At 43.7% G+C, this 14,199-nt stretch overlaps 1 protein-coding gene across 1 annotated transcript in view; it reads left to right on the forward strand.

Moving 5' to 3' along the window:
• Nucleotides 1-14,199, forward strand: part of LOC145394930 (putative polypeptide N-acetylgalactosaminyltransferase 9) — a 329,055-nt gene that overhangs the window by 77,467 nt on the left and 237,389 nt on the right. Inside the window, exon 4 of the mRNA XM_080268680.1 lies at nucleotides 13,255-13,419. Within this exon, the coding sequence (XP_080124806.1) occupies nucleotides 13,255-13,419 (165 nt within the window). The remainder of the gene's footprint in view (nucleotides 1-13,254; nucleotides 13,420-14,199) is intronic.

The raw sequence follows: 14,199 nt of genomic DNA on the forward strand, positions 1-14,199 counted from the left end.
TCCCCAGATACGTCATTCGTAAAGGGGACTCGTTTCCCCTTCCCCCTCCCGTCTCGCAATACCAGTGACTTCTTTGATATGAAAACTGCTTACCTCGATTACCTGGTTCCGCAAACGCCATACTTTGTGAGGAATTCTTTTACCATTTATGACCAGCCCGAGTATGTGAAAATCATTTTGTACCAATTGTTTTGGCAAGCTGTATGTGCTTTTCTTTCTGTCTTTTTGTATGTATAATGTACTTTTAGAGATGTTGGTAAGGGGCAGGATTGTGCGGTTGCAATAATGTAACTGAGGTGCTTCTCTGCCCGTTTATGCAAACACGTCTCAGTTCCTTCCCTACCCCCGAAAGAATAATGGCAGACTGCAGAAAAAGGGCAACTTCAGGCTGCAGTCCAGGGGGTTTTTGTTTATTTGAAACTGGGGTTGCAGCTGTTACTACCATGGCTACACTCGATTAACGTTGGTGATATCGTGTATGGTTATTTGAGCATGTATCGTATACTGTAATCCAGTTCAGAAGGTAATTGTGAATCTATAAATCTTCATAATCATCGTCGTAGTCGTCGTCATTGGGCTCCATAAATAACGGCATTGTACTGTAGTTGTTCACCGGTCAGCAGTAAAAGATCATCATGATAGTTTTGTGGTGCCTTTGTTACAGTTTTAGGTGCTGATTCAGAAAATTCCATCCATTTTTTCCCAACACGTTTTGTTTTTATGATGAGTGTTGAAACCATATATAACAATCAATCATTTCCTGTGGCACCCTCGGGGATGCATAGGGCCTCGATGAACTCACACCACAACATCCTACCTTGTGCTAAATCCTCAAGATCTCCCCAACACTCATCTCCAGCTTCCCGTCTCATTGTCCTCACCCACGTCTCTTTTGGCCTTCCTCTACCTCTCCTACCAAGTGCCACCCACCCTGGTGTACCTCGTACTATTCCCTGTCTCCTATACACATGTCCTAGCCACTTCCATCGTGAGAACCTAACATATTTATCGACCGGCTGCACTCCCGTTATTTCTCTAATTCTACTATTTGGTATCCTTTCCCACCACTTAACTCCTAATATTCTTCTAAGTGCTTTGTTTTCAAACACCAAGAATTTATTTTCCATAGTCACTGTGCTGTACCAAGACTCGTGTCCATAAATTAAGATACTCCTAACCATTACCTTATAAAGTTTGATTTTTGTATGCACAGAAAAATTGTTATTATTCCAAATATTTTTAAGCATTCCCATTGCCTGATTAGCCTTCTTTAACCTTTCCTCGAATTCAAAGTTCAAAGAACCATCCTTGGCTAAATAAGTACCTAAATATTTAAACCTATCAACTTGCTTTACAACCATACCTCCAATTACACATTCCTGCGCATTTTCCATATTTATATTGATTATTTCAGTTTTTCCACAATTAATAACCAAACCCACCTTGCGACCTTCACTCACCAAACAGTCCAACACTCTCTGCATCTCTTCTGGCCCATCACAAATCAAAACTATATCATCTGCATAATCTAAATCCAAAAGTTTCCTGTTCTCTCCCCAAAGTATACCTGCACCGGTTTCTGTTCCAACGCGTTTCATAATGTAATCAATGACCAATATAAATAGTAAAGGCGATAGAACACCACCTTGAATTACTCCGGACTTGACTTCAAACGAATCACTCAGACAACCATCAACCATCACTTTACAAAATGTGTCCTCATGCATGTTCATAATGACCCTCACAAACTCCTCTGGTATTCCATAATGTCTCAAACTACGTCATTCACATTTATTCCTGTTCTTAACACTGCTTATGCTTTTTTGCAGCTGTTGTTGTTTACTGATTCAGTTGAAATGACAAGGCAATGTAAAACAGCCCCGATTGTTTCTGCTTTGTTTGTGGTTCGTTCACCCCCAAGGAACAGCGACGCAACATCGCGAACAGTATCAAGGTCTTTCATCCGTATTTTGGCTGTGCTCTTGCAGATGAAGACAGAAAATGGGTACCTCATTTAATTTGTACAGCTTGTATGAATGGACTATGAGATTGGCTGAATAAGAGATAAAAAGGCAATGCCATTTGCTGTTCCTGTGATATGAAGGGAGCCGAAAGATCATACTTCTGCAAGGTCAACACATCCAGGTTTTCTGTTGAGAACAAGCACAGGATTGCTTACCCCAATTTGGAATCTGCTATAAGACCAGTGCCGTACAACAACGAAGATCTTCCCATTCCAATACCACCAGAAGATAGGATTGCCAGTAGCAACGATGAGGACGAAGATGTAGCCCAAACTGAGTCAGATGAAGCAACTGAGGATGCAGAGCTTTTAGCCAGCAATGAAGACACACCTGAACATTTGTCTCAAGAAGAGTTGAATGACGTAGTTTGAGATTTGGGACTACCGAAGGACAAGGCTGAACTTCTGGCATGTTATTTGAAAGAAAAATGTCTGCTCAAGAAAGATGTTCGAGTAACATACTTCAGGAAACAAAATGAAGATCTTCCTTCATATTTTTCTGTTGATGGCACTATGTTTTTGCAACAACATTGATGGATTGTTCCGCTGCTTTTCACAGGACCATGGTCCTTCTCAATGGTGTTTATTCATTGATTCATCTAAGAAAAACTTGAAGGCGGTATTGCTGCACAATGGGAATATAAAACTTTCTGTGCCTTTAGGACATTCAGTGCACATGAAAGAGCTATGAAAACATTGTGGCCCTTTTCGATGCCATAAAATATGAAGACTTCAAATGGAAGTTGTGTGGAGATTTGAAAGTGATCGGTTTGCTGATGGGACTGCAATCAGGCTTCACAAAACACTGTTGTTTCTTATGCCTCTGTAATAGCCGTGCAGCTTCCAAGCACTACGTGCAGTCGACGTGGCCACCTAGACAAACATAGCCAGGAACCTCGAACATCGCGAATGAGCCCCTGGTTGCTCCTGGAGACATTCTTCTTCCTCCGCTTCATATAAAGCTCGGCTTAATGAAGCAGTTCATGAAGAGACAGGGAAGAAGAAACACTGAAGCATTCGGATATGTCACAAGCAAATTCCCAGGCATCACTGAAGCTAAATTGAAAGAAGAAATATTCATCGGTCCACAGATAAATGAAGTTCTGAGTGACCACAACCTCGGCACGTATCTGGCTGATCTGGAACTGGCTACCTGGACCTCATTCAAGTGGATATGTGAAAATTTCCTGGTAAACAATAGGTCACCGGATTATGAGGATGGTGTTGAGCGACTTTACAATTCATTTGCTGCTATGGGGTGTTGGATGTTCCTGAAAGTTCTTTTTCTCCATTCGCACCTTGAAGTTTTCGAGCAGAACCTGGGAGCCGTCTCTGACGAACAGGGAGAACGCTTCCATCAAGATAGCAGTGCAATGGAGCATCGCTATCAAGGCTTCTAGAATGAAAGTATGCTCGCGGATTACTGCTGGATGCTATACAGGGATGAGCCTGGAACATAGCATCGATGGAAGTCTAAAGCTCGATGATTTTGAGTGGTTTGACCTTTGCAAAAGTGCACTGAAACTCAGTCTCTTAAATGTCTTGCAGGAGAGTTTCCTGTTTTGTCATATCAATTTGGTTGAAAATACAATGTAAATGTGGAATATTTGGAGACACTGAATTCAAATGAGGAATTTTGACATACTTCAAAAAACTTCGAAACCTCAAATATACTAAGAAAAACTTCGTTTCTATAAGTAAGCATATGCGTCCAGTGGTAAAATTCAACCAAAATAATAAAAGGTGGTTTCCATGAAATTGTAACGTGTTATGCTAAAATGGACTGCATATTTGTGATCGTCGTCAAAAACAGTTCTTGAAATGTTATATTTCAGACCTGATGAGAGAAAAGTTAATGTAGACCAGTTCATTATTATTACTATTATTATTATTATTATTATTATTTTCACTATTGCTATTATTATCTGTCTGTGTCTACTGCCAGACGCCTTAATCCCATAAGAGGTGACCACAAACAAATCGCCTCCATGCTGCTTTGTCCCCTGCCAGTTCATTGCCTTGCTCCCAGCTCACATCCCCCTCTCTCATATACCTCTCCACTCTATCCCTCCATAGACAAGCTATGGCGCAAAAGAAGAAAGCAAATAGTGGATGGGAAACAAGGGCGTGGAGGAAGTTGAGAGACGGAAGAGAGAGTTATATGTAGAGAGGAAGAGAGAGGTGAAAAGATTAGTAAGAAAGAGTAAGAGAGTGGATGAGGAATTTGGAAGGAATTTGAGTGTAAAGTGGAGGGAATGTAGGAAAATGTTCTGGAGAGCGGTAAAGAGAGTTAGATGGTGATAAAGACGTTAGTAGTGGTGTGAAAGATAAAAACGGTAGATTGCTAGTGTAGAAGGGAGAAAGAGTGAGCAGATGGAGAGAACATTTTATGGAACTGTTAAACATAGAGAATGAAAGTAATGTGAGTATAAGTGGCGGGGAATGACTGGGAGAAAGAGTGAGGTGAGAAGAGAGTAAGAAATCAGTAGGATCGAAGTAGTGGAAGCAATGAAGGAGGTCAAAATGGGGAAAGCCCCAGGAATTGATGGAGTGTGCAGTGAAATTCTGAAGCATGGGGGAGAGATAGTAGTAGAATGGATATGGAAGATGTTCAGATTAGCCTGGGAGGAAGGTAGTGTCCCGGAGGATTGGTTGTCGGTTATAATTATTCCCTTGCACAAAGGAAAATGGGAAAAAGAAGCGTGTGGTAATTATAGGGGCATTTGTCTTCTTAGTGTATTAGAAAAAATATATTATAGGATACTTATTGACCGAGTTAGGTGAATAATGGAGGAATTAGTTGAAGAAGAACAAGGAAGTTTTAGGAAGGGAAGAGGTTGTGTACATCAGATATTCATTCTTAGGTTTTTAGTGGAATAGTTTCTAGACAAGGGAAGGAAATTGTATGTGGCCTTCGTGTATTTGGAGAAAGCATATGACAGGATGGATAGACAAGGAATGTGGAAAATTTTAAGAATATATGGAGTAGATGAGAAGTTACTGAATGCCGTGAAGAGTATATATGAGGGGACGAATCCTGCAGTGCGTGTGGAAAGTCAGCTAAGTGAATTTTTCTATTTGAATGTTGGATTGAAGCAAGGATGTGTCATGTCTCCATGGTTGTTCAGTCTGTATATGGATGGGGTTATAAAAGAGATTCAGGGTAGGACAGTGGATGTTGGAGCGGCCCTAACGAGAGAAAGGGCAGCGTTTGGAAACTCCCTGCACTGTTGTTTGCAGATGATAGTTGTTAAGTAAAGACGAAGGGGAACTGCAAGGCGTGATGAATGAGTTTGGAACTGCGTGTAAGAAACGGATCTACAGTAAAGATGTGGTCTTGGAGAGAAATGAAGTCACCGGATGTACAGTAAGGCTGGATGAGGAGGAAATGGAAAATGTGAGTGCATTTAAGTACTTGGGTTGTGTGATGAGTAAAGATGGAAGTTTAAAGGGTGAAGTGGGTGAAAGGGTACAGTAAAGAAGAACCATTGCTGGTTCTTTGAAAGCAGTGATAAGAAAAGAAAGGGAAGTGAGCATGGAAGTAAAAAAAAAGTCGCAGCATAACAATATTGTGATACCAACTCTAATTTATGGATGTGAAGCTTGGACCTTGTTGGAAGAACACAAGTTAAGAGTGAAAGCAATGAAAACGATTACTTGAGAGGAGCATGTGGAGTTACATGGAGAGAGAGACTGATAAATGAGGAAGTGAAGGAGCTTTGTGGTGTGGATGTAATAGAAAGAGTTACAAGAAATACATTGAGGTGGTTTGGCCATAAGGAGAGGATGGAGAACGAGAGTCTAACAAGGAGTGTATGTGAGTGAGGTGAAGAGGGGGAGAGTGAGGGGAAGGCCAAGGATGAGATTATTATTATTATTATGATTATGATGATGGTGATGATGATGATCATGATGGTGATGATGATGATCATGATCATGATCATGATGATTATTGTTGTTGTTGTTGTTGTTTTATTAATATCGTTTCTGTCAACAGTCAGTCGGTACACTTGGGACTAATGCAGTGTGCTCATCCTCTCAGCATTATTCTCTCCAGTTCTTTTCTAGCTTCTTTTACCCATGGGAATTGTCATTCAAGGCGTGCCCAGCCTTCTTCGTATCTGTGAATCCCATGTATCCAGCTTTAATGCGCACGCCAAAATATACAAGAGTTTTATTTGTTATTTAAGCACCTCCTTCCCCTTCGCCTTCCTTCCCAGCCTCCCTCCCTCTCAGGCCTTGTCTTTCTTCTTCTTCTTCCCTACTTCCCTTCCTCCCTCCTAGCCTGCCTGCCTGCCTTTCTGCATGCATCACTGCCTGCCTGTATGCCTCCCTGCTTTCCAGCATGTCTCCCTGACTGCCTGTCTCGCTGAGAGTCTGCTTGCCTGCTTCTTGGTCCCTCTCCCCGTCTTCTTCTTTGCTTCATTGCCTACCTGCCTGCCTTGTTTCCTTCGTATCCCCACCGACCCGTTCACCCCCTTGCCTCCATTCTAGCTCTTCTCTTACCTGCTTTGTTGCCTACGTTCCTCTTCCTCTCCTCTCCTCCCATTCTCTCCACCCCCTCCCTCCTCTGTCTGCTCTCACCCTTCTCTTCACTCTTTCTCATTCGTTTTTCCTCTTTCTTCCCTCCGCTATCTTCCCGCTGCCTCCCTCCTTCCTTCCTTCCTTCCTTCCTTCCTTCCTTCTCTGCCTGCCTGCCTGCCTGAGACCACAGGGAGGGAATCAAGGTGCTCAGGTGGACTTAGTGAGGCGTGAGATGGCTGGAGGGAGGGAGGGAGGGGGATCACCACTGAGGAGGCAGTGAGGGAGAGTGGAGGAGAGTGCATCAGGGAGGGAGGGAGGGAGGGAGGGAGATCAACTCAGAACAGGCAAGAGAGAGAGAGAGAGAGAGAGGCAGCAACAAAATTAGAGGGGAGAGGGATGGAGGGAGACAGAGGAAGAGAGGAGAGAATGGATATACTGAGGAGGGAAAAAAAGGAATGGAGGTATTTATAGGAGAAACGAGAGAGAGGTAGAGGGAGAGAGAGAGAGAGGCGGGGGGGAGGGGGTAGTGTAAGAACTTGGGTCAAGAGCGGCTTATATTGGACGAGACAGAGGAAGAGAGAAAGTGGAGAGGAAGGGGGGGGGGGGGAGAAAGAGGGTAAAGAGGAACTGAAACTGAGGTGATCTGATCTTGACCTGATGTTAATTCTCTCTCTCTCTCTCTCTCTCTCATATTTTTGCGCATAATATACATTACGAATCTGCACTGCAATGTTGTGTGAGTTGTGTATTTGGGATAAATTACACCCACGCACAGAAGTTATGTTCATTGTTTATTATGCTGCACTTTTGGGCCAACCTGGACTCGGCGGCTTTGTGTGTAAGGGTGGCTGTGATGGCGGCTGAGGGAGCCTGCCTACCTTCCTGCCACATAGTTCCGTTAATTATAACCTTTCCTGCAACAAACGGCCTCGAAAGGGCCTGTAGACCTGCTGCTGTTCGCTTTCCCTTGTACTCCTGTGTTATATTTTTTTATTCGCTGAATACTGGTCATACAAATTCTGTTCGATATGATGTGAAAAGAATCATTAAGTGCTTAGCTGTTTGCTTGCAGTTGTACTCCTTCATACTCCTCTCTTCTTTTGTTTTCCTTTTTTTCGTATGTTTCAATTCTCTTCAGGAATTCCGCTCCTCTACTTTCTCCATTACTGCAATCCTGTTCTCTCCTTATCCATTACTCATTGCTTCTCATTGTCTTTTCAGTTTAGTTCCCTTTTCCTTGTCGTCTCGTGTCTTTTCTCACACCCCTCCCTTCCTACTTGCCTCCTTTCCTTCCCTTCCCCTGCTTTCGTCAGCTCCCCTTCCTCCTCTCCAGTTCGTTTAAGAGGAGATTCGAACCTGTCATTGGAGTTCCTTTTTCTCCCCTGACCCCCCCCCACTCCTTCCCCGTTCCCCCTCTCATCCCATCTCCCTTTCCCCCTGCCCCATTCCCTTCCCCTCTGCTCCCTTCTACCTTCCTCTCTGCTTCCTACTACCTTCCCCTCTGCTTCCTACTACCTTCCCCTCTGCTTCCTACTACCTTCCCCTCTGCTTCCTACTACCTTCCCCTCTGCTTCCTTCTCCCTGCCCCCTGCTCATCCACGTCCCAAGAGTCTCGGTGGACCTCTCCCTCCCTCCGTACTTTTCTCCTCGACCTCCCTCCTCGCTTCCCCTGTTTTATATTCCTTTCCCCTCCCCCTTCTACCTTCTGTTTCTTCCTGCTCTTCTCCCTGTATTCCTCTCCTTCCCTCCTCCCTCCTCTCTCTCCCACCTCCCACTCACTCTTTCTCTGCCTCCCTCCTTCTTTGTTTGATTTCTTACACATCTTTTTCCCTCCGTCTCTCCTCCGTCTCATTTTCCATCCATCCTCATTTGGCTTTATTCCCCTTTCTCCTCCCTCCCCCAGTTTACCTTTGTCATTTTTTTTTTATCACATCCTCCTTTTTCCTCCACCACCATTTTTCCTCCACCACCATTTTTCCTCCACCACCATTTTTCCTTCATCACCATTTTTCCTTCATCACCATTTTTCCTCCATATTCATTTTTCCTAAATCACAATTATATTTCCATCACCTTTTTATCATACATCTTTTTATCCTCCATCCCACCTCTCTCTCTCTCTCTCTCTCTCTCTCTCTCTCTCTCTCTCTCTCTCTCTCTCTCTCTCTCTCTCTCTCTCGAGTTGACAGGCCCCCAGGCTTTGTCAGGAACTGCTTATATAAATTTAAACGCTAGAGAGAGAGAGAGAGAGAGAGAGAGAGAGAGAGCACTATTTTATTCAACTCTCATTTTCACCCTATTTGACCCTTCCTTTCATAAGCCATGTTTTCTTCCTTTCAGAGTTATGTATGCCTTTGCTCGCTTTCTCATTCCTGTCTAATACCTCACTAATTCTCCTAAGCCAACCTTCCTTCCGTCCTTCCTTTCTGCCTTCCTTCCTTCCTTCCTTCTTTCCTTCCTTCCTTCTTTCCTTCCTTCCTTCCTTCCTTCCTTCCTTTCTGCCTTCCTTTCTGCCTTCCTTTCTGCCTTCCTTCCTTCCTTTCTTCCTTCCTTCTCTTCTACGGTTTCACATTCTGAGTCTGCACTGGAATATTTATATCCACATTAACAGTCTTTTACAAACCATATTAATATTATCAACACAGTCTTCATCAGCATTCATATTCATAATCTTCACTAATTAATATATCGACAGTCACAATCACCACTGCCACACGCATGTTCACTTTTCACATTACCCTTCCACACACAAACACTCCTTCACTACTACCCACACTCACTTTTTTATCCCACCTCCCCACCAGTACTTCCTCCTCCCCTCCCCTCTCGTAGTATCCCCTGCCTTCCTCCTGTCTCTTCCCTTTCCTTCCTTCCTTCCCTCCCATTCCCCCCCCCCCCGCATTGTTTCTCTTCCCTTTCCTTTTCATCCCTTCTCTTCTCTTCTCCTCCCCTCCCCTCTTCAGTACTCCTTCCTTCCCCCCCCCTCGTTCCTCTCCAGGTCTCCCTTCCCAATCTCCCCACTCCCTTCCCAATCTCCCCCCTCCCCTTCCTTCGCCTTCTTCCTGCCCTCCCTCCGCCTCCCTCTTTACTTCCCAACTCGAAAATATTTAAGCAGATCTTACACCGCCTGAGGCCTGCCTACCTGGCCTGAGAGAAGCAGAAAGAGAATAAAGAAGTAAAGATATAAATATATTTATTCATTAATGCATCTCTCTCTTCCTCCTTACCCCTCCCTGAAGCTTCTCTCTCTCTTTCCCTATTCTGTCTTCCTCCTCCTCCTCCTCCTCCATTCCCTTCATGTCATATATCATTCCATCTAGTGTGTGTGTGTGTGTGTGTGTGTGTGTGTGTGTGTGTGTGTGTGTGTGTGTGTGTGTGTGTGTGTGTGTGTGTGTGTGTGTCCGTGTGCGTGTGCGCGCGCGCTTTATATCATTCTGCAATTATATTTTCCTCTCACCCGCCTTCTCCAGCCATTTCTCTCTCTTCTTGACGTATTCTCATTACTCCCTCCCGTCTGGCTAGCCCCGCGGAGAGAGAGAGAGAGACTAAAATCTGGGCGAATTAATATCAAGAGAGAAAAAAAGACAGTTGAGGGAGAACGAAAATGAAAATAAGGGAGGGACAAGAAGGGGAAGGAAATGGGAGAGAAAAACGAGGGAAGGAGAGGGAGATGGGAGAGAAAGGGGTAGCAAGAGAGAGAGAGAGATGTTAGGGAGGGAAGAAGAGAAAATAAGATGGTGGGGAGAAGTGAGAGGGAGAAAGAGACAGCGAAGGAGAGGGGGTGGAGACAGAATTAAATTTTGGACATGAGAGAGAGGCAGAGTGACAGGCGAGGGAGAGGTAGATGAAAGGATGTAAGGAGAGGGAGAGAGACAGCCTGTTGTATTATTTGAAAGCCTCGGTGTGGGACTGTACCTTTTACTGACTCTCTTCCCGGCTGTCACTCACTGTCACTGTCTCTTGCGTTATATTTGTGGACAATGGATGTATTCCTGTCTCTCTCTCTCTCTCTCTCTCTCTCTCTCTCTCTCTCTCTCTCTCGTCGAGATATGCATATTTTTAATTAGCCTTTGCTTTTTTCCTCCCGTTCGTTAATTAATTTTTCCTGATTACGCTGCCACTTTTCCTATGCTATCATCGCTAAAAGTTTTCCGTAAAATTTAATCCTTTTTAATATATAATAATTTTGCATACCCTCATTTTCATAACGAGTTGTTTATATGAATCATTTTATTTTTAGTCCACTGTTTTTATTTTTCTCAGTCAGGTTCAGTCATTGTGATAAATATTTTTTGTATTTTTATATTAACGTCGGCAATCAGCTCGGCATGTTTTTGTTTTGTCTTTTTTTTTTCTCCCTAACTTTGTCTTTTCTTTACCTTGTACGTTATCTAGCCTGCTTCATCATCATCATCAATTTTATATTATTCGCTTCCAGTTCCGTGTTACCTGTCAGGAAACTGTGTATTTTTATGGTTGTTGTGTGAAGCCACGCATTTTAAATTTGGCGCCACACATTTGATACATCCATTTCTACCTCACAGTGTCATCATCTGCCGGATAGTCTGTATATAATAATAATAATAATAATTCACGGTTTATTAAGGCAGTTCAGCCCGAAGGCTGAAAATGTACATAAAAAAGTTAAAAAGAACATTAGTAAAAGGCGAGCATTGCCTTAAAAGTAAATGTTAAACAAAAGTACAGAAAAAGTGATAATAACCTGTTTTACTCGAGGAATAAGAACAAAAATAGAAAAAAAGATTGGTGGAGACGTTGTTAGCCAGTGTTGGTTGATCATTCGGACAGTGGTTGGAATAGGGCTGTTCTTATAACGATCAGTTCTTACTGTAATATGTAGTAACTTGCCTCTGGTATGGATGGCGTGAGGTGTGTTAAGGCCGGGGGAGGGAGCAAGTTGCGGTGTCGAGGGTGGTTCAGGAGTTTGAGTCCAAACTGGTGGAGGTATGCTTGATGGGTGTTGTAACAGCCCCGTTATAATGGTTAACCACAGTAGATATGTTACGTGAACAAATACACTGGTGCCACATGACGCCTAGTACACCTGCATCTTTGGAACTTGCAAGTGTAGGCAATTTTACATATGTTCATTACAACACTGATGATAATACTTTTCTGAAACAGATATCTGCAGTATATTCACGGCTTACTAACTGTCTTGCAGGAACACACTTGTTGTACATGTGTTTCAGTGTAAACCAGCCTCAAAGAATCGCTTGTCTCGTGGAATACACAAAATTGCCGTCAGTGTCGAATGTGCGTACGTTCAAATCAGTCTCCATATAACATCTTATCGTAACACCGATTTTGGTGTTACTTCTGTACAGTCTCGTTTTTAACTGTTGACTCTCTTTAGGTTTACAAGGAATTAATATTATCCACGTAGTCCTGTCTCATCTTTGAAGAGAACTTAAAGGGGTGGGAATGGGGCTGGAACTCCGTTACCCATCGTTGTACTGAGACGGAGATGCGGCAGTCACCCCGTTCAGCACCCAGCATTCTAATTTGAAGCATCCTTGTACTCCTTGATACGTTTTATGAATAGAAGGAGAGAGAGGAAGGTATATGGCTACCTGTCTTCGTCGATTTTCAGTCCCCAAATAGATTAACGATCCATGCTCTGGAACATCTAGCTCATGTGAACAAAGTGAAACGTGATTAATATATCCGTAGATTTGACACTACTAAAGCGCAAGACTCTGACTGATACGTTGCCACAGTGAAGAACAAACACTGACGAGGAGCCTACGCGTGGTGGCTCTGTGCAAACTGGGTGGAGCGGCTGCGGCGTCCACTCGGAAGCTAAACCGCCTTATATTTCCCTGCACCCTGCCGTGGGTAGGACCCAGGTTCGACCAGGGTGAGGCATTGTCTATCGCATGGGAGCGTCAGATCCCTACACGGTGTATAGACTGCATTGTACCTGTAGGTCGGCCCGACTGGAGTTTTTTAGCTGTGGTTGACAGGTCTGCTCGGCCAGACAGATCGGTGTTAAGTAACAGCAGCAGCAGCAGTGAAGAACTGAACGTTCTGAAGGAAGAGGAGTCCAGTTTATTAAGTATTATCAAGGTAGTTCTGTGGACAGAATGTGTAAAAGTCATTGAGTGAAGAGCTTACAAACATGAGCGTGGGGGGGAGGGGAGTCCCTGGAGGCAGACCAAAGAAAAAGTGGGATGAGGATCTTGGAAGGAATCTCTGTGTTAGAGGATTTGACTGGGATGCTGTGGGAGTTTATGTACCCCAGAAGGCACCATCAAATGATCAAATCTGACCCAAAGAAGTATGGAACTGTCGTTTCAAATGTTATTACGATCTGATATCGATATACTATACGAGTATACCCATTTTATTATACAGATGCATAGGCATTTGAGGTGGGGCCAGGATTCTGGGAGCGTGAATCATGTGTAAACGATTGTCTGGCCCATTTCACTGAGCACGTTGATTATTGGCCCACATTCGTCCATTTTTTTTTTCTTAGTTTTTGGATCCTACTTCATCACATCCTCATGTGTGAAAAAAAAGTTGTGATAATGATTGTGACTAATGGGCTGGAAGTAATCCTGCTTTTCCACAATACTGTGTATCCCCTTCCTACTCGATATGTCCCCTTTGTTACGCATGTCTCGCTCTTACTCTAGCTTCTCCCCAGCTTGCCTAGCTTAACCCGTTGTTTTTCTTCCACAGCGCACCTCATGCAGCAGTTGGACGACTACATGGCGCAGTACCCTAAGGTGCGGGTGGTGCGAGCTGCCAAGCGGGAGGGACTCATACGGGCACGGCTGATGGGGGCACGACACGCCACAGCTCCTGTTCTCACCTTCCTCGACTCACACTGCGAGTGTACCACAGGTCAGCACGATAACTGGGGGGACTGAACAGGGATTGGAGAGGGACTGGAAGCAGATTATATAGAACTTTGATGATCGGAAGCGGAGTAGACAAGATTTTGGTGATTGTAGAGGGATTAGAAGCGGAATAGACAGGACATTAGAGATTGGAAGCGGAATAAACAGGATTATTTTCATATGAGAGGGATTCGAGAGGATTTGAGGACAGTTGAAAGAGGCTTGGGATGTATTAACAAATGATTCATGGGTGACGTGGATTTATAAAAGAATGTGTGTGGTTGAGGATTTGACTAGATTTGACTAACGAAGGGGATTAGAAGGAATATGGCAAGACGTGATTAAGAAAGATTGGAGGTAACTGGACAGGATTTGTGAAGCCATCATGCCATAGGTGCTACCCTCATCTTCATGGACTCACACTGCGATAGGGAAGAGAGTTACCAGAGGTACTGCACAGTAGTTGGATAAGATCTGAAAGTGATGGAAAGGGGCTTGGAATAAAACAAGTTAGGACTGGATGGTTAATGATGTGGAATGAGATAAGATTGTGCGGCAGTACTGAACTGGGGAGGTATCTTTTGGTTATAGACGAAATTTGAGTGACGTGAAGGAGTTTAAGAGAGAAATGACTTGGTTTTGATGATTGTCAGAGACCGGGGGTAATTGGACAAGATCTGAGAGATGCACGAGGGATGAGTGAATGATGGAGTTTGAGAGAGAATTGATAAGATCCTGGTGAATATCGTTAGCGACTGTATTTAACTTGACAAGATTTGAAAGA

The sequence above is a fragment of the Coenobita brevimanus genome, chromosome 29 (genome assembly GCF_032717465.1).
Source record: "Coenobita brevimanus isolate Jiangsu-jjx chromosome 29, ASM3271746v2, whole genome shotgun sequence".
Lineage (NCBI taxonomy): Eukaryota > Metazoa > Arthropoda > Malacostraca > Decapoda > Coenobitidae > Coenobita > Coenobita brevimanus.